This window comes from Mercenaria mercenaria, chromosome 13 (genome assembly GCF_021730395.1).
Source record: "Mercenaria mercenaria strain notata chromosome 13, MADL_Memer_1, whole genome shotgun sequence".
Taxonomy (NCBI): Eukaryota; Metazoa; Mollusca; class Bivalvia; order Venerida; family Veneridae; genus Mercenaria; species Mercenaria mercenaria.
Genome location: NC_069373.1, coordinates 80,764,731 through 80,783,949, shown reverse-complemented (window position 1 = coordinate 80,783,949; position 19,219 = coordinate 80,764,731). Strand labels below are relative to the sequence as shown.

Below are 19,219 nucleotides of genomic sequence, written 5' to 3'. Positions count from 1 at the left end.
CAAAGCCGGCTTTCAATAACAACATTTGACCATGAACATACCTGACATTAGCCTGGTTCTCGGCGTGTACTAATATTACCACTGCGTAGCAGTTAAGGGGCAGGTAAACCAGACTAACTTCGCCTTTATACATGGAAGTATAGTCCGCTTATCGACCGTTGACGTGTTGGTATATAAACAGTGCAGTGCAATGTTAAAATATATACTTACTCATACGCTTGAGATAAATTAATGTAAAATAGTGCTGTTTAGTGAATATAGGGACTACGTATTAATATTGAAAACATGTAAGTTGTTTTTGTTATAATGAATGTTAACAAATACATACAATTACGCCTTGAAAAAGTTAATATGGGTATTGTCTAAATTTATTATATTTATTATATTTATTTGGACTGAGGAGGATTAACTCATGGTTCCTACTAGTATATATTTTTACAAAAGAATGGTCACAATTTCTCGGTAGCCTTTAGGTAGTGATAGGAAGTACGCTCCCCGGCTGTGCCATTCTAAAGACACTGTAACTCTCTTTCTTGGTGATCAACTACTAAAGAAGCGAAACTAACTTCAGACATGAAGCGTCTAGAATGATAAATATAAGTCGTAGAAATTGTTAAACAATTGACCTCAAATATATTAGTATAGTTCAGAATAATTTCCCTGAATGTTTTAACTGTTCGCCCGTTAGTCAAGTTTAATCAAGGTTTTAAATTTACATTTTTATGTTTACATTATTTCCATAGAGTTGTATGTAAAGTACCCGGATAGTTTCTTCTTTATCGCTATGTGTGTGTATCCTCTAAATCACTATCTATTGTAGTATTGTAGTAACTATTATGTTAAACCATGTGTGTAGCTGGTTTCAGTTTGTCTATTTCCGAACGTGCTATATTGATAACTCTTGGTGTAATTGTTGCCCTTGTTTTTCGTTATCGTTGTACTGTATCAATTTATAATATGAAAAAAATAAATATATTTACTATTTACCCATTTTAGAATAAATAAAATGTACCTTCACTGGGGCCATATCCAGTACTGGTACGGCTATATCTAATAGAGAACAGAGAGCATCTCATAACCTGTTATCCTTGAATGAGTTCCTTTAGATGTCAAAGGAAAGTTGTATCTTTTCCATTTCTACAATTGTACCTATCTTATCAGAAAGAGCAGAATTTGGAGAGTGTTGTCACACCCTATATTGCTCCCTTCGGATATGATTTTATTTGGCAGAGTGTTATTTGGATATACGATTTCCAACACCACTTGGGAGACAGGTGGGGATTTATAAATTTGATTTCTCGAGCCATTCGTACGTATGAGCTAGACAGCGAGAGTGCGCAGGTACTTAGTCCCGAAAATACAACTATATCAGTTAGGAACATGTGTTTAAAGTTGTGTATCTGGTCTAGCAGTTATGACTCTCGAGTCCAATACATACTCGGCCATATTGTCACATACACTCTCTTCTATGCTATGTGACAGAATTATCAAATTTGAACAAACGTTAATTAGGTGTACCTGAAGATTTTAGTTTTTTGTCGGACTTGACGAACTTATGTAGTTGCCCCAAAGTCCCAAAACTGTCAAGAAATGTTGACCGGCAAATATTGGTTTAGTACTAGTTATGACCCTTGCAGTAGAATAAAGGCATCACGTGTGAAATATTTTGACGCTATCTGGTCTTTAAAAATGCGACATAACGAAATGTCCTAACCACGTGGTCCATGTTGCATAAAAACACCGAGGAGCTATATACAGAACAAATCTACAGGTTTCCGTTTATAGCTACAGTTTAAGAAAGAGAGCTATATACGGATATACGAAAATGTGCCCCGAATACAGCTCCCCGAGGAGCTATATCCGAAGGGAGCTATATAGGGTGTGACAGAGCGTCATATTTGACATAGTAAACACGGTTTTGGAACACATTTTAGTGGTTAGGCAGCAAAATCCTAACAAATGAGTGGCTAGGGAATTTTAAAGATTATCTTTATTTGCTATGTGTTACGAAACAGCTGCGAAAAATTACTAAAAATTTGGAAAAATGTTACATCGCATTTGGATAATTCATAAATGGAATAATGCAGTAATCACAACAAGAGCTGTGTATAAAATGAAAGTTCTTTTAGTATTTAAGAATGTAATGGCAATATTAAAGGATAGAGTTCCTGTATATGATATGGGCGAATTTTTTTACAATAATAGAATTTCTTCAAACTTTGGATATTGAAAGAGAATCATCTAAGAAACATTGGGGTCATTAGAGTTGTTGACCTTTACCCGTTTAAACGATTCAGCTGTTAATTTGCTGTTTTGTATTCTAGGCTTCCTCATGATCATGAAATAAATTTGTAAATTTTATTAATAAATAAAGTCTCTAAGACGGTCATTTGGAAGCGTAGAATACAACCAAGCTAAATAATAGCAAACTTGTTTTGATTGAGTCTGTTCATCAGAGGTTCTGGAAAGTGCAATATCCTTGCACCGGACTAGATGGAACTGTATTATACACACATGATCCCAAAAGGACAAAAATTATAACAACACTGAGTTCAAGTACAGGACAGACAATTAAAGGCCGTTACACGGAACTTAAATACTGCTGTTGTGATAGTTATTTGCCGTTCTGCAAAACATAGTCATACTGTTATTCAATTACCTTAGCTATTTGGATGGTACTTTTGTCATATTGTCTCTCAGTGTACAGCAATGATCGGACAGGGACTGATTCCTACTTTTGTTAGTCACTAAATACAGTTTTATTGAAATGATACCAATATGATTTATTTCAGATGTCATATAAGAGCCCAGGAGATAAAACTGGTCCCTTGCGATATACACAAAATTATGTATACAATATCGCAGACTGTCTCGGAAAAGGAGCGACGGCATCTGTCTTTCTTGGAAGAGAACGGGTATGTAGTCTCAAAGTGATCATCTGTGAGCACTTTTGTCTATTTTATCCATTCTGTCATGCTTTTGCTGCTTCATTTTGTAGCTGCCATGATACATAAATCCACGTATTTGTTGGTTTCCGCAAAATGTCTTGTTTCACGCAGAAAAAGAATCTTTAAAACAACAATTTGATAAAACATGTTTTAGAAATCTAAGTCTAAACAATAGAATATTCTTCGTATGACAAGTCGACCATTATAGTAGCTAATCTAGGAGCTAGTTCACGGTAATAGCATTTTGTAGAAAACTTATTTTAAATATGACATTCTAATTTCTTGTAATGTTATTAAAAATTCTTTACACATTTATTTAACACGTGTACATTTGCTTATTACATTCCAGACAAAGGGAAACCAAGTTGCAATTAAAGTGTTCCCACAGGATGAATCTCGTCAAATCGCACAAGCCAGAATTCGCGAGGCCGAACTCTTGAAGACAATTAGTCACAGAAATGTCATGCAACTTCTTGCATACGAACAAGAGGTAAACAATGGACTTGGTAGAAATACTGTTAAGAGCTGGCTGGAGGGCCTATGGAATCATGCAGTCCACCATAATAATCATTTTTAGATCTAACACTCAATAATGCCATTTTGCTATTTTTCTGGTCCTTTTGGATCATGTAGACCATTAAATGATCAGTTGTAAATAAAGTTTCTCTAAAACCGGTGCCACGGGGCAAGGGAGGAGGTGTACAATGATCAGCCTCTGTCAAACGAAACCGTTTATTATTTTGCTTCGTAGTTCGTAGTATTTTATGTTCCTAAATGATCTTCTAGATTCAAGAAATAGACATGAAAATGATGCAAGTTGTTGAATAAGGGACGCTTTACTATTGTCTGATTTAAAGATGTATTAGACGCGAATTTACCAGTTAGTTTATATATTTACTCAAGTTCAATTTTTCTACATCTTAAAATTAAATATTTTACTGAAAGATACTTCGATGTCTTTAAGCTTTTCACTTACTTTGGTAACAATATTGTAACACAATGATAGCTCGCAGGTCAGTTTTCAGTTAATTCATCATTGTGTGTATTTTATCTATTATTGATTTTGGTAGATAATCCTGATAATTCTTACAAATGATACGAATTCTGTTTACATGCGTAGGTCATTGTTGGTATTTACTACTCAAGCAAATTTCGTAACATCGGAGTGTTTTATCCATTACGTTTTGGCCTAAATGACTTTGTTTACTATTATTACCGATCAGATATTGCGAAATTCTCAAATGAAATTGATTTGGTCAGCCTTAATTACTTTATTTTTGTTTTCGATGGAATTTTCATTAATTGGCCAGAAATGTTAATTACTTTGTTTACCTGTTCAGCATATTGTTGTTGTTTACAATTTATACAAAATGAATCACCGTTGAATGTTTTATCTATTAGATTTGACCCTAATTATTCTGTTTGTTTCAGTAACAGTCATTTATTTACGAAAATACACATTGGTGATTGATTCCACATCTGTTGTTTACTATTATATGAGTACATAATGGACGTTTTGATTGACATGTTTTGAAATTGCTTTGAATATTTTGAAATACTTGTAAACATGTTATTGCGTTGTAGTTCGTAAAAACAGGTATAAATACTCAGAGAATTAAGAGAAGAGAGGAGAATGGTGAGAGGAGGACTGAGTCAAGAAAAGAGAGGACTGAGTTAAGAATCAGGAAGTTAGAAATGTTTTACAAAAATGGGATCAGATACTTGGCAGTTCGGATCGAATGTTTTACAAAAATGGGATCGGATAATTGGCAGTTCGGATCGGTTCAGATCAGCTCGGTTAAGTTCGATTTTTTGGGCTCGGGTTTAAGAGCGGGTTAAAAATAACTGTGGAAGTTTTAGAATTGACTATTATGTTATAGAACTTTTGGACTTAAGAATAAAAAATTAATTAAAAGTTTGACGCGGGAAAATACTATTTAAAAAGCTGATGTATTTATACCTGAATTGACTGTTAGTATAGTTGACGTCTGTATAACCTTGTAAATAAAACCGAGTGTGAAAAAACTGCTGACTTTCTCAATCTATGCAACCAGTGGTGGTGTTACATGGATCGTTTCTGGTGCACATGTGACCAGGATTTCAACAGAACATTTTTGAACGAACAAAAAATTTGTCGCGGATATCACAACGGAAGTACTTAAAAGAATATAGCTTGAAAACTACATTTGGAAATATTGAAGCATCAATTACAGAACAGAAATTCATACAAAAAATAAAGAATAAAAATTTAACTGTTTTCCTTGGAAAATTATTAGTACATCAATGCCGGATAAAACAACGAAAGACCTGAGGAAAACGAATCTGGTATTCATTACATGGCGAAATATTGTAGCATCAACAATGAATTAAAAGTTCGGAAGCGCAGAATGCTAATAATAAAAAAAACTGATAAGAAAAATGGAAAAGAACTATATGACAAATACGGAACTACTGTCGGAGCTGGACAACGAATCGCGCAGAGAAAGCAAATCGTTATAAAGACGTGCAACAGGGCCGTGCTACAGAAAATAGCGACTGCAGGAACTCAAGTAAATGTTTCTAAGGAGGAAGGGAGATATATAGATTCCAGGAATTCATGTAAAGTAATATCTAAGGAAGGAAAGAAGACGCAGAACTCCAGTAATAAAATGAGGTTAGTGACTGTTCAAATTTATCCTCTTAACCATAACGGTAGCTGTTCGAAATCGTAGAAATTCTCGTAACTGTTATAAGTTAAGTTTCGGTAAAAGTAATTAAAACTCTTTTCTTGTGAAATAAGGTAGAAATAATTTTCTGTTCAAAATAAAGTTAAGACACGAAAGTATAATTAGTAAAATATATCTAGTATTTTTGACAGGTGCAAGTTGAATTAAATAGGATGGCTCGGAATGTTAAAGATTTCTTTTAGTTTTTAAAAGTTATAGAAGCAGAGATTATTGACAATAAACTTTTTTTACATGGAACCAGATCACAAAGTTTTTTTTGTTGTTATTGTTGTTTTTTATTTCGGAAATACTAGAAATTGAAAATCAGCTCATCCTTTTTATACAAATTCGAATAACCGATTAAATAAAGAAATGTTGATAGATGAAATTATCATTGTGAAATTATCATTGTGCAGCCTATTTTTTAATTCAGGCAGGAATGTAGATGTATACTCTTAGCTCAAAGAATGTTGTATAATTCATAGTTAAGATGTGGGTGAGTCTTAAAACGTGGATCATACATGGCATAGGGCATTAATATACTGTAGATATATATGAGACGGAAATAATGTCTTAGAGCGTGAGTAACGCATATATATCATATTTAAGATGTAAGAAGTCTTAAAGCGTAGATAACGTGCAGTATAGAATTTATAGGGAATATGACGTGTGTAACGTCTTCGGAGCAAGTGCAATGCTCAACTATTGGGAATTAGTCGCCAGTAATGCGATTGTTGTAAAAAAATAAATGTAGATGATTTTGTTCTTTGAGTCAGAGGGATTGAGTGGCTACTTTGCCTGAATTATTAGGGATGAATGTACAAGAACAATAAATATGATGTACATTTAAGATATGAGGCAATTTTAAAACGGGACGGTTTTAAGTTCACAAAACCTTATTTTTTTAGGGAGAAATAAAAAGATGAGTAACTATGTTTAGATTCTAAAGATGATTTCATGAGCTAAATTTTTCAAGGCAGGACATATAAGAAATTTGAATTTAATTAAAGATAATATTCCGAACAGTTACCAGTGGTTTGCAGAGATTCTGAACAGTCCTAACAAATAAAAGGCGATGCAACTTTTAGCAGCAGATGATGTATGGTAAAACATGTTTAAAGCCATAAAAAAAAAAAAAAAAAAGTTGAAGAAAATCATATGAAAGCTTATATGAATACAAAACGGATAGATAACATTGTACCAGCGTAAACAATAATAGCAAATCATCACAGGAAGTGCAAACGTCATCCGAAACTAATATGAAATATTCTATGATTAATTCTTGGGAAAAATATGCTGAATTGTGTTCATATCTTGAAAGGAATATTCTAGAGACGTGTTTCTTTTTGTAGATGTGTTGTTTTTTTATCTTATAGAAGTGTTCCCTTATAGACGTGTGATTTTATTCTCATTGACGGGCTACCTTTTAATAGACGTGTATTTTTTTACCTAATAGACATGTTCCCTTTTACAGACGTGAATCCTCAATTTTATGTGTTTGAATTTGATTGTTATAGCTTTAGCAAAATGAAAACGTCTATAGCAAGTGACATGAAACGATAGCAACGGAGACTTGTAAAAAATGCAGCCGGATGAAAAATGGAACTGGACAAAAAAAAATGATGCCGTGAATAATATTTTGTCATGCCTGTACTTTAAATGTTTTTGAAGAAATGTATAAGAAACAAAATATACTACATAACATTTGCTTTGCAAATATGTAGAGTGAGGTAAACAAGTAACAGGTTATATATTTCGCTTGGTTATCAAAATTGTTGAAAAGGCAGTATCTTTGAATATAGGTGCATAAGTAAAGTTTTCATAAAATAGTGGGCGTTATATACAACTGAAAACAGTGTCTGAGATAACAGCTTGATAGTTTACTTCTGATGCTCCATAATATATTTATCAAAATTATCTATAATAGGTGAATGCAAACGTTCGATAACATCTGAGAATCTTCATTACTATGAATATTCTCGATTGATTAGGATAGTGATGTAACACAATGATAGCTCGCAGATCAGTTTTCAGTTAATTCATCATTGTGTGTATTTTATCTATTATTGATTTTGGTAGATAATCCTGATAATTCTTACAAATGATACGAATTCTGTTTACATGCGTAGGTCATTGTTGGTATTTACTACTCAAGCAAATTTCGTAACATCGGAGTGTTTTATCCATTACGTTTTGGCCTAAATGACTTTGTTTACTATTATTACCGATCAGATATTGCGAAATTCTCAAATGAAATTGGTTTGGTCAGCCTTAATTACTTTATTTTTGTTTTCGATGGAATTTTCATTAATTGGCCAGAAATGTTAATTACTTTGTTTACCTGTTCAGCATATTGTTGTTGTTTACAATTTATACAAAATGAATCACCGTTGAATGTTTTATCTATTAGATTTGACCCTAATTATTCTGTTTGTTTCAGTAACAGTCATTTATTTACGAAAATACACATTGGTGATTGATTCCACATCTGTTGTTTACTATTATATGAGTACATAATGTACGTTTTGATTGACATGTTTTGAAATTGCTTTGAATATTTTGAAATACTTGTAAACATGTTATTGCGTTGTAGTTCGTAAAAACAGGTATAAATACTCAGAGAATTAAGAGAAGAGAGGAGAATGGTGAGAGGAGGACTGAGTCAAGAAAAGAGAGGACTGAGTTAAGAATCAGGAAGTTAGAAATGTTTTACAAAAATGGGATCGGATAATTGGCAGTTCGGATCGGTTCAGATCAGCTCGGTTAAGTTCGATTTTTTGGGCTCGGGTTTAAGAGCGGGTTAAAAATAACTGTGGAAGTTTTAGAATTGACTATTATGTTATAGAACTTTTGGACTTAAGAATAAAAAATTAATTAAAAGTTTGACGCGGGAAAATACTATTTAAAAAGCTGATGTATTTATACCTGAATTGACTGTTAGTATAGTTGACGTCTGTATAACCTTGTAAATAAAACCGAGTGTGAAAAAACTGCTGACTTTCTCAATCTATGCAACCAGTGGTGGTGTTACAATATTTTCAGTTAGTATCGGGCCAGCAGGCAATTGTATTGCCATATTGCCAAGGAGGAAGTGTGCATGCTCTATTGGAGCAACCGGAGAATGGGTTTGGATTCCAGGAGACAGAATTTCTCATATTTCTTAAGAACATCAGTAAGTGTGGTTCAAAACGGGCTATAATCATTCACCTGCATTTTTTGTAAAGATTCAAATGATTATGCACATTATTTGACCATGAAAATAGAGGTAAAACAGGATTCCGCATAACTTTGAAATTTGTTATCGGTTTTTGAATAGTTTGATTCATTGAAACATTTCAGCTTTTATATAGAACTTGCTTAAACTTCATTGATAAGCTCATTTGATTCGATTGTTACACGATTTGTATGCGTTCTGTGATTAAGCAATTGTAGTGTGCTGGTTAATTTCATTTCAAATATATTTAGGTCACAGGAGTGGTGGTGGGGTTGGGTAGGATTTTTAATATATTTGAATGAAAATAAAATATCCTGTAGAAGATATGCTTTTTTTTCTTAATATTTTGACCTGAAATCCGTAGACATGTAGAAATATACCATAAAAGTTATACTGCACCACGTTTATATCTTAATCAGGCGGCCATGCCAGCATCCATCAATCCAAAAGAGAATGATCAAATGTTTTGTTCATATAGACAGCTATACATACGCTGCTGTTAGATATTAGTATGAATGTTTATTACACTTCTTTAAAAGATCGTCAGCACGACACTGGCGTAAAAGGTATTGGAGAATAATAGAAGCAAGCAGTAGCCATTAATATGAATAAAACTATATTCCAGCAAGTGGTTTGAAATATCTGAGACAGAAGGGGATACTGCATAGAGATATTAAACCTGGAAACATAATGAAAGGAATTGAACAGGATGGAAGGTAATGGGAAATGATATAACCATATATATGTAACATTGATATTACCTCCAAACATTTTAACAGCTTTCTGTCAAGAATAAAAAAAAACTCAACGTTACATTTGTATATCTGTGACAGCTGATTGTCTACATTACTTTATAATTGCAAAGCTGAGGCAACGCACGGCTGCTTGATACATGCACATACATTTGCACACGTATATATACCATACTATTATTTGCAAGACGTTATTATAACAAAAAGAGCATCTAAATGATTCAGAACGCACAATGTAAAGATTTTAAAAATTTAGATAAAGAATCAACGAGTTCTTCGTATTTAAAATGAAATGTGATACAAATAACAGGTTACACACTTGTAAATTGTCACTTAAAGTGATATCGCAGTAAGTAGCTTATTGTTCTTATTGTTCGTGCTGTCCGATAATGAACAATAACCAAGACATTTTCTTGCCTGATAAAAAGTTCATTATATCTGGCCGACATATGTCATTGCAAGGTTTGCGATTTTTGTATTGTAGATTATATAACTGCAGTATAAAACGAGTTCATTATATAGGGTTAGGGTTGTCATCCGTACACCTTCTTTGAATTCAGTTTATTAACAGGGTGTATCAATTACAATTTTCCTATTGTTTCTACATTTGTTTCTTTATCACCTGGGAATTTTTCTGTAACTGGTCAACAAAGGAAATAAAGCTGCCAAACTTATCTTCAATCTTTAGAACTGTGAATTAAATACATTTTATTGTGATATTCAAGTGTCATGTATTTCGTCGGTTCTCTTTTCTTTTATATATCCTGCATTGAATTACCATTGTACCGCGTTGTTATGAGGCGAAATAATACTGTTTTGCATGTTCTTATATTACTCTTTGTAAGGTTTTAATGTCAATTGGGACGACGTTTGACACATTGCGTTACTGGCAGAGCAGATAAGAATTGTTTTGACAAAATTTTAAGCGTGTCTCCTTTCTTGATGGTATACTATACCATCTCGAATGTTTAGATTTGCGCTTTAAACTTTCATGCGCGAGGGATGCTGTCCATTAGATTACATCAAATGGACGTACTCAACATAATCTAACCGAATATTATTTTGAATAATCTAATATACATAGCGTTTGTTCTCACTATAAGCCTCGTGATTAATCATGTCTTAATATTATATCTTAATACATGTACATTTCCAAGTCAAAGCTCCTCTGTTGTCAGAGTTTATTATCATTTTAATAAGTTAAAACAAAAACAAATTGCAGTAAGTACTGTTATTTTTCCTTCAGTTCTGTGTATATTCTAACGGACTTTGGAGCGGCAAGAGAGCTTGGAGAGGAGGAGACATTTATGTCTATCTACGGAACTGAGGAATATATTGTAATTGAGTATAACTTTTATGTAATAAAATAGATATATAAAGAGTGTGCTGCTAACAGAAATTAATATCTTAAATTGGTCTTCTCGTCTTTTAAGCACTCTATTTCAATCGTCTACTGTTTTCAAATTGATTGGGATAACTAAACTAGCTTATACTGATAATTTTACTTCCACGTTAAAGGTCCATTACTAAGGGAAAGTGAGTTGGCAATTTTTTTCATAACCAGTGCATAGACTTCTGCAAGACACTAAATAATGAAGATTGGCAGGTCAAAATTTACAGAAGGTCTTTGGAACTCAAAGAAATGTATGTGTATTATGTTGAAATTTCAATAAATCGACAGAATGACCCCCCCAGGTCTTTTTAACTTTCTTCATACTTCATAGAAAAATAATTGTACATATACTGCGATTTATTTCGAATTTCTACATACCAACTTTCATTTTCCAATAAAATGAAATAGTTTCTGTGCTTTTTAAAAGAAATTAAAATGTTCACTTTCCTTAGTATTGGACCTTTAAACATAACATGTTTTTACATTTGCTTTCTATTTTCAATTTCAATGTACTTGTAGCATCCAGACATGTTTCAAAGAGCAGTTTTACGTCAGCCAGGTCAAAGTCAGTTTACATCATCAGTTGATCTTTGGAGCCTCGCTGTGACAATTTATCACGTAGCAACCGGAAAACTTCCGTTCCAAGCGTTCGGAGGCAGAAATGATTCTCATATGATGTAAGACATTCCATTTTAATTATCTGAACGGCTTTCATCTCAAAAATAAAAGTATGAGTATCATATAAATATTGAGAAGAACTTTTCGAAATCACTGGATATAGAGATACTAAGAACTATTCAAAATTCTATGTATGTCATTCAATAACATTTTCATCCATTTTTGATACAGGTTTCAGATAATATCTGGTAGAAGATCAGGTGATATATCAGGTATACAGAGAGAACCTGGGGGTCCGGTGGAGAGATCGAAACATTTACCTGAAACATGCTATTTGTCTAGGTACGTTTTCAATTTTTAGTTGATATTTATCACAGTGAGAAAATGATTATGGATTCATTAGAGTATTATCAATTTAACTTAAAGCTTTGACTGTTGTTTGAAGTACATTTTAGCTCACCAAGAAGCACCTTTTGTCTTTTTTGTTCTGGTTACAGATTGTAGAATACATTTGTATGATCATATTTGGTTTTGCTTACGTCGTTGTGTCTTTGGCAAACTATGAATCTAGGTATGCATTGTGGAATGTATATTAGCTTTTATTATTTTTTGATGTGTCTTTGATATACGATGTTGAATGTATACTTGATTAAGTATATGAACGAACTAATTTTTTCATTAAGTGAACATAAAATGCAAAATATCATCAACAGGCAATAGTATACAATCCTATTTCTTATGTTCTTTAGCGAAATCATGAAAAATGAACAAAGTTTCTTTGTATTTCTTGTTTTCAAGTATTTTAATGCATTTAATCAAATTATACATATTTGCTCTACACAGCGTTTGAAAACGTACTCCTTATTTCATAGCGAAGAAAACTGATATATTTCACGTTTATATTTAAATAAGTTAATGAAAAACGTGCAGTAAAGAATGATAACAATATTATTTAGATCTTAATAGACCTGTACGGATATGACGTACAGTGCCGTTCTATATTCAATTTCAATATGATAAACTTTCAGAGGGTTAATGAAGCAAATTGAACCTATATTAGCTGGGTTATTTGAAACCGACACTCGTCGTACGTTAACCTTCGATCAATTTTTTGACGCAGTGAGTGATGTTATTTCCAAGAAGACGGTGAAAATTTTCTTTGCTAGAAATGCAACGCAGATGATGCTGTACCTTTGCAAAACTGACAGGTATTTTGTTGATTGTCTTATTAGTGAGTGAGTTTATCCTCAAAGGAAATAACAGTATGTAATGTTAAACGTGATAGCCTATTTAAGAATCAAGTAAACACCAGCCCTTCCGTCAGATAACTTATAATTGTATTGATTATCTAATTCGAATGTCGATATTTATGTGAATATATATAATATATATTTATCTTTTAATTTACAGTTACTGTCACATCCAAGAGAATATTGCATCTCTGACGGAAATACCAGCTGACAGACAACTTCTGCTTCTCGGACATACAGAATTAAAAGACATCATAGAAGCAGACGAACAAATATATACATATCCAAAATCTATCCAAAATGCACAGCTGTTCTTGTTTGAAAAAGATAATTATGAGTCAATGCCGTTGTTAATTTCAAAATTGCGTGAGTAAAACACTATTATTTTGTATAGGAAAAATGTGTAGATTTTTTTTTTCACTTTATTTCACATGCTGATTAATTAAACAATTTCATTTACTTCTGATTATCTATATGATTATTATATCTTATATTCATTTCAGCTCCATTCCCACCATGTTCATTCAATTCGTCTCTTAGCAACGACTCTTCCGTTGCCAAGAAATGTGCAGCTATTGGATATTATTTGGAGTGGAAAACCAAAGATGTAATTAAAAGTCAGGAATTACTTCTAGACGCAAAATTGCATCTAAGGTACGTAGCTGTACTACATTGCTGAGTTTCGGAACACATATTTTGACATAACTATTCAAGCATATTTTATTGTTGAATATATCAAATGCATAGGATAAATGCATTTAATTCTTTAGTTACTTAGTGCATGTTGTGTATATTGATTTGGTGTATAAACATTTTTAAAACGATCTTTCGCCTTAAAAGGAAATTTGTTAGCTATTGACTGATGATGCTCGATGATAAAGTTATCCTTGAATACATATCATAAATACTTAAACCTCGTGCGTATATTTTCTATTCATACATTATATCCAATTTTGCTGTAATGACGTACAACCACGATTACATAACAAATTTAATTATTTAGCGAAATAAAACATTTTTCCATTACGTCAATGGGCGTGTACATTTTGAAAGTGTTTTATTAAAAATGTTGAATCACCTAAATACAGTGATATATCAAATAAATATAAACATGAATGCTTTTTAGATTGTATGTAGAGAACGCATTATCCCCAATTCAAAGGATTGTTCCTGAGCTTGACAAAGAAATTTACATAACACAGAAACGATCTGACAACATAAAGCTATCTCAGCAAAATGTTGAAAATGTCCTTAAACTTGTGGAAGTTCTTACATCAGGGAGTGATAATTACAAAGAGCTTATGTCTGTTGCCCAACCTTTCTGCAGTAGTGATTCTAATGCCAATGAAGTTATGGCCAAGGTATTTTATTTAAAGGCATTTCTTGCAATGTGAATACTATTTGTAATTTGCGAAACGCTTGTTAAATTCAAACACACCAACAACTTTTAATGAACAGCATTTAAATCTAAAGTAAGCTTCTACAATATTTCAAACAGACAATATGTGGTTGTTTAAAGAATACAATCAAATAGAAACTATGCTTTCTGAAGTATTGTTTGATTTTGGTTTGTTGTTGGACATTATAATATCATTTCTGATTGAATATTTTATCATCACTAACACTTGAAAAGATATAAGTATATAAATAATTTCTTGTAGAATTTCTATGCATTGACACAAAAGGAGGCTAATGAATGTAATACAAAGCTGGCCGAAATGTACGTTTACAAGATGACCGGCCAGATATGACAAAGCCCTTTTGTTTCGTGAGTTTGATCCCGGGGCGGGCGCGGTATATGTTCTCTGCGACGATTTGATAAAAAAAGTGTGGAAGTTGTCAGTTACTTGAGGAGAACAGGTTTGTATTTGTACAGAATCCAGGGACACTGGTTAGTTTAACTACCCGCCGTACATAACTGAAACATTGTTGAAATAAAACAGTGTTAAACCAAAGCCAACCAAACAAAAGATATGACAAATCATCAAATCATACTTTATACAATTATGTGAACTACTTTATTAGTTTATGTTCATTTTTTCACATATTTTAGACTAGAACTCGCTATGAAGAGATCAAAGTGTATACGAGTGTAATGAGTCAAAGGTTAAGTGCGGCTTCCACATCTTGCCCAGCAGATCACTTTGGATGCAATAAGGAAGATCACTGGTAGGTATATAACTCTTTCGTGTTATAGTGCTACAGTAAAGACTAAGACGGGATATCTGGCTCAAGGGAAACGAAACGATCAAGATTGATGGTTCTGCCCAGGTGCCCGCCCATAATTTCTGAAACAATGCATGTACTGGTACTTTTGGCCTTGTTCAACCATCACAAAAAAGTCGCCATATGACCTAAATTGTGTCAGTGTGATTCTAATCCAAAAGAAAACAAAACTTCTTCCACCTTATGAGATTTTCATGTTTGTCGTGTTTGGCGACCTGTGGTTGTCCACTCTCTTTGTTTCATGATGTACAGATACACTACACCTATATTTTTACAGCTTGTCGAAAGTTGAACATATACGACAAGGTATTCAAACTGTGTCAAGTACGTTTTCAAAACATAAGAAATATGGAGAACTCCATCCACATGAAACTTTTATTCATACAGTGGAAAGGTAATGGTTGTTAAACAAACTAAATAAGTTTATATACAAGAGGACATTCTACAAAATAATATTCATATGTTTATCTAGTTTTTGTAACTACATCATTGTGATTAAAACAGCCTAAGCAATGCCAAATCATTTTTACAAATTCAGTTTTAGAACAATATTTCTAATGTTCACCTATACCTCTCTGTCTGTGTAAGTGATACCAGATTCACGATCATTTCATCTCTGAATTACAATATGTGTCTCTACACGATATTACTTCCTGTATTTTCATGAATGAAATAGTTTAATACTACACGGAAGTGTAATAGTATTATTTTAACCATGTGCAAGCGCGTATTAAAGTAGTATATTGTTTTGTGCTTACGCGGCGTTTAACAGATTGTGCACTTTTAGCTGCTATTTTCAATCCTGGCTTTTTGACATATTGATCTTTAGACACACTTCTTTTAAAACACTTTTGTTTGTCAGCTTGATAAAAATCATTTTAATGAATGAAATTACTTTTACAGATTAAACAAATGTTTCGCCTTAATATAATTTTCAGACGAAAGCTGGAGGACTTGTGTGTTTGCGTTATTACCCTCTTCCAAAGCCACTGTGCCAAGAATTTTCAAAATGTTCATGATGCGGTGAATAAAGAACTGAGGTATGCCGTAAAACAATGTTTTCAAAAATCATTTGGCGGTGCTTGATTGACATAATGATGATGATACATACTTATTTTATCATTTTACAATGACATGAAACATTTCCAAATGTAGTTATAGTTGGACCGTAACTTCCATTGCATAATAGATATTAAATCTGAGAACATCTCTTGCAGAAATATGCACATTTGTTACGATTTCGTTTCTGTATATATTTGTTGTTGTTGATTGGTCAACGGATAATTAATTTAAACTGTTTTTTTTGTGTGGGTTTCTTTGAAATGCTTTGAAATTACATTTCATAAAGATTATTTTCGAAACATTTTTGAAAGAACATGTTTTAGCACGAAATCTAATCATACATGGCCATAAAACAATGTTTCAAATGTACCTTAACAGTAGTAACCACTAATAGTACTCTAAATGTGTTGTATCCAGTGGCATCACCATGAGGTGAAATAGACACAATGAAATGATTTTGCAGTTACATTTGTAACATATTTTGGAAAAAATATCCAACCGAAACATTTCAAAAAGATGTTAGGTTCTAACATCTTATAAAGTGGTGTAAATCACTAGAATGCAAAGGATACTAACACTTCTCTGAACGGGAATCTTCGTTTAGAAATTTATAATACAAATTATGTAGATTTATAAAAGCTCTCAATTCGTTTTGTGTATATTTACTATTGTGCATATTTATATTTAATCTTTTTGAACAAATACACTGCAATGATCACTATAAGGTACAGTTCAATGTCTTTCTCTTAATTTGCAGCATTCTGTTAAAACATTTGACCAGAGTAGGAAAAGTAGAAACAAACATAAACTTTGTAATGGAATGTCAAGGTCAGGTCAATGAAAGACTTGATAAAGTAAGTGTGAATTACCTTTCAATTTTATCATAAGTTAATACCATGATTATTGTCCATTTTATATGGTTTGACTTTGAAGTACTACGTAGACCCCCGAAAGTTGATAAGAAACCCGTATGTGATTCGTTAGTGTAACTATACCTTGAGTTGCAAATACAGGAAAAATTCAATGTATATTTATTCACTTAAATCCTTCTAATAAAACAATCGTCTTTTTCATTTTCAACGTCTCGTCTTCATTTTCAATGATATTCAATAAATGTCATGGACTTAACAAGCGAACAAATGATATAAATGTGTAACAATATCGGTTATTATATTTTACATACAATTCCTATCAGTTTTTCCTTTTTATTCTGCAGATAGACGAACTGTATCACATAACTTCTGAGTTACTTCAGAAAAGTATCAAAGAGATATTAAAAAACCCAAGCACTATTTCTAAAATGGCACGCCGAGAAACGCAGGAATATACAAAACGTAATGATGTGGCCTCCGACGAACACGAAAAATCCGTTCTTATGAAGCGTCTGATTACGGAGTAAGCGTTACGGTATTAAAGATTAATGTAAAACGATGTTTGACAATTAAGTTTTATGTTTCATGATACCTCTGCATTCTACAAAGTTGGCTATATGGCCATTTTTGTTTACAGAAACTATACTTTCTACTTATCTAATAGCAGCATTTAACAGAAGCACAAACGTTAGATTGTTTTACTTTACCAAACAACCCTTATATTCTAATTTGTATTCTTCTTTTTCAAAAAGAGTTACACAGTTGGAGACCGAGCGAACAGAGCTCGACACTTTGCTAAACTCAAATACGCAGACACTGCTGGAACTGAAAAGGTAAAATCTAATAAAAATAATTCAGACTAGTTATCATACTCATTACTATTATAATAACATTATGCTCGTCAAAAGTGATTACTCTTAAGACTTTACATTAACTGTAAAACATTATCGTTGTACATGGGATATAGTTTGTCTTTTTGTTCTTCACTCAATATCAGCTCAATCATTTTTATTTCCAGTATGCTCACTGGCCGAAGTCTTACATCACTCCAGCAAGACAAGAAATCTGTAGAATATACTGAACTTCATAGTACAAATCATGCGTGTGGATTTTCATGATGAAGGCTCGAGGCGTGCACACATAAACACACCAAAATTAAGAATATCATTTGTTGATAACTAATTGCATTCATGATACTAAATTGGATTCCATTTAAGACGGAGAGGCGATGTAACGTTGTGTAAAAAGCAGAAGAAGGTTGTTTAAAAATCCAATCTCTTGTTAGAGATAAGTATTTTGTGTATACTTTATGAATCTCTAAAGGAACACAAAGGACGCCACCTTAGCACCGTCATCACTTAAATTATCTCACTTACAGCGCGTATGTGAATTTCAACGGAACGAATCCAGAAGATAGCATGCAGTAGATATTGCCTTATATGCACAGAAATAAACAAATGTTTCTTTTGTTTGTTATCACTTTGTTGCTTTGCACCAGATAGAACAATGAGAATATATGCATTATCGCCAATCAAATAGGAGTTTGTAAGGCTATGGATCGAGAAAAATGAAACTGAAACTGTTAACTTCTGAGTTATAACATTTAAATAGTAATAAAACCCAAAATAGATTTTGGACAGCCATGAAAATCGATGCAAATAAACAGTTATCAATTTACGTGATAAAAGTTCTGTGCTGTGAACGTTTGTGATTAGTACTTATTCAGTTTATACGGTATTTATGATGACGCATGCTATAACAGGTGTATGTGTGCACGTCTCGAACATTTTAGGATTTTAAAGAAATATTTAGGAATTTTCAATTTTATTTGTTTTGTTTTTGTTTCCGAAATTGCCAAATGTACAAAGTGCGCTTAAAGTTATACAATAAAATCTCTTGATTTTACAGTTGTGTTTTATATAAATCATGCCAAGTTGATTGTCCTTTACTTATTGCCTTATGTTTGGAAATAATACCCTCAATACTTATGTTAAATAATTGTTTCAATATCAAAAGTGAGCATCCCTAAAAAATAACCTCCACCCTTATTCCTTCCCAAAAAGTCAAAATAAGCCGTAGTCAATACGTAAATTGACGAATTCTGTGCAGAGTTAATCTTCTTAACAAGTCCTTAAATGCTTTAGTGATTTAGCAAACACGAGCTTGTAGGTCTTCCATA

General features: G+C 32.6%; 1 protein-coding gene across 2 annotated transcripts; it reads left to right on the top strand.

Annotated features, from left to right (window-relative positions):
* The first annotated feature begins 137 nt into the window (after window positions 1-137).
* Window positions 138-18,945, top strand: LOC123528795 (serine/threonine-protein kinase TBK1-like). Of its 2 annotated transcripts, XM_053522460.1 has the most exons (19): window positions 138-287; window positions 2,793-2,915; window positions 3,298-3,438; window positions 8,696-8,825; window positions 9,493-9,583; window positions 10,866-10,956; window positions 11,532-11,689; window positions 11,862-11,972; window positions 12,659-12,838; window positions 13,041-13,246; window positions 13,384-13,534; window positions 14,007-14,241; window positions 14,934-15,049; window positions 15,384-15,500; window positions 16,045-16,146; window positions 16,926-17,022; window positions 17,385-17,563; window positions 17,793-17,873; window positions 18,059-18,945. In XM_053522460.1, the coding sequence occupies exons 2-19, from the start codon at window positions 2,793-2,795 to the stop codon at window positions 18,156-18,158; spliced, it is 2,409 nt and encodes an 802-aa protein (XP_053378435.1). In that variant the 5' UTR covers window positions 138-287; the 3' UTR covers window positions 18,159-18,945. The 2 variants fall into 2 exon arrangements, with proteins under 2 accessions (XP_053378435.1, XP_053378436.1); XM_053522461.1 differs by lacking the exon at window positions 16,045-16,146.
* The last annotated feature ends 274 nt before the right edge of the window (window positions 18,946-19,219 follow it).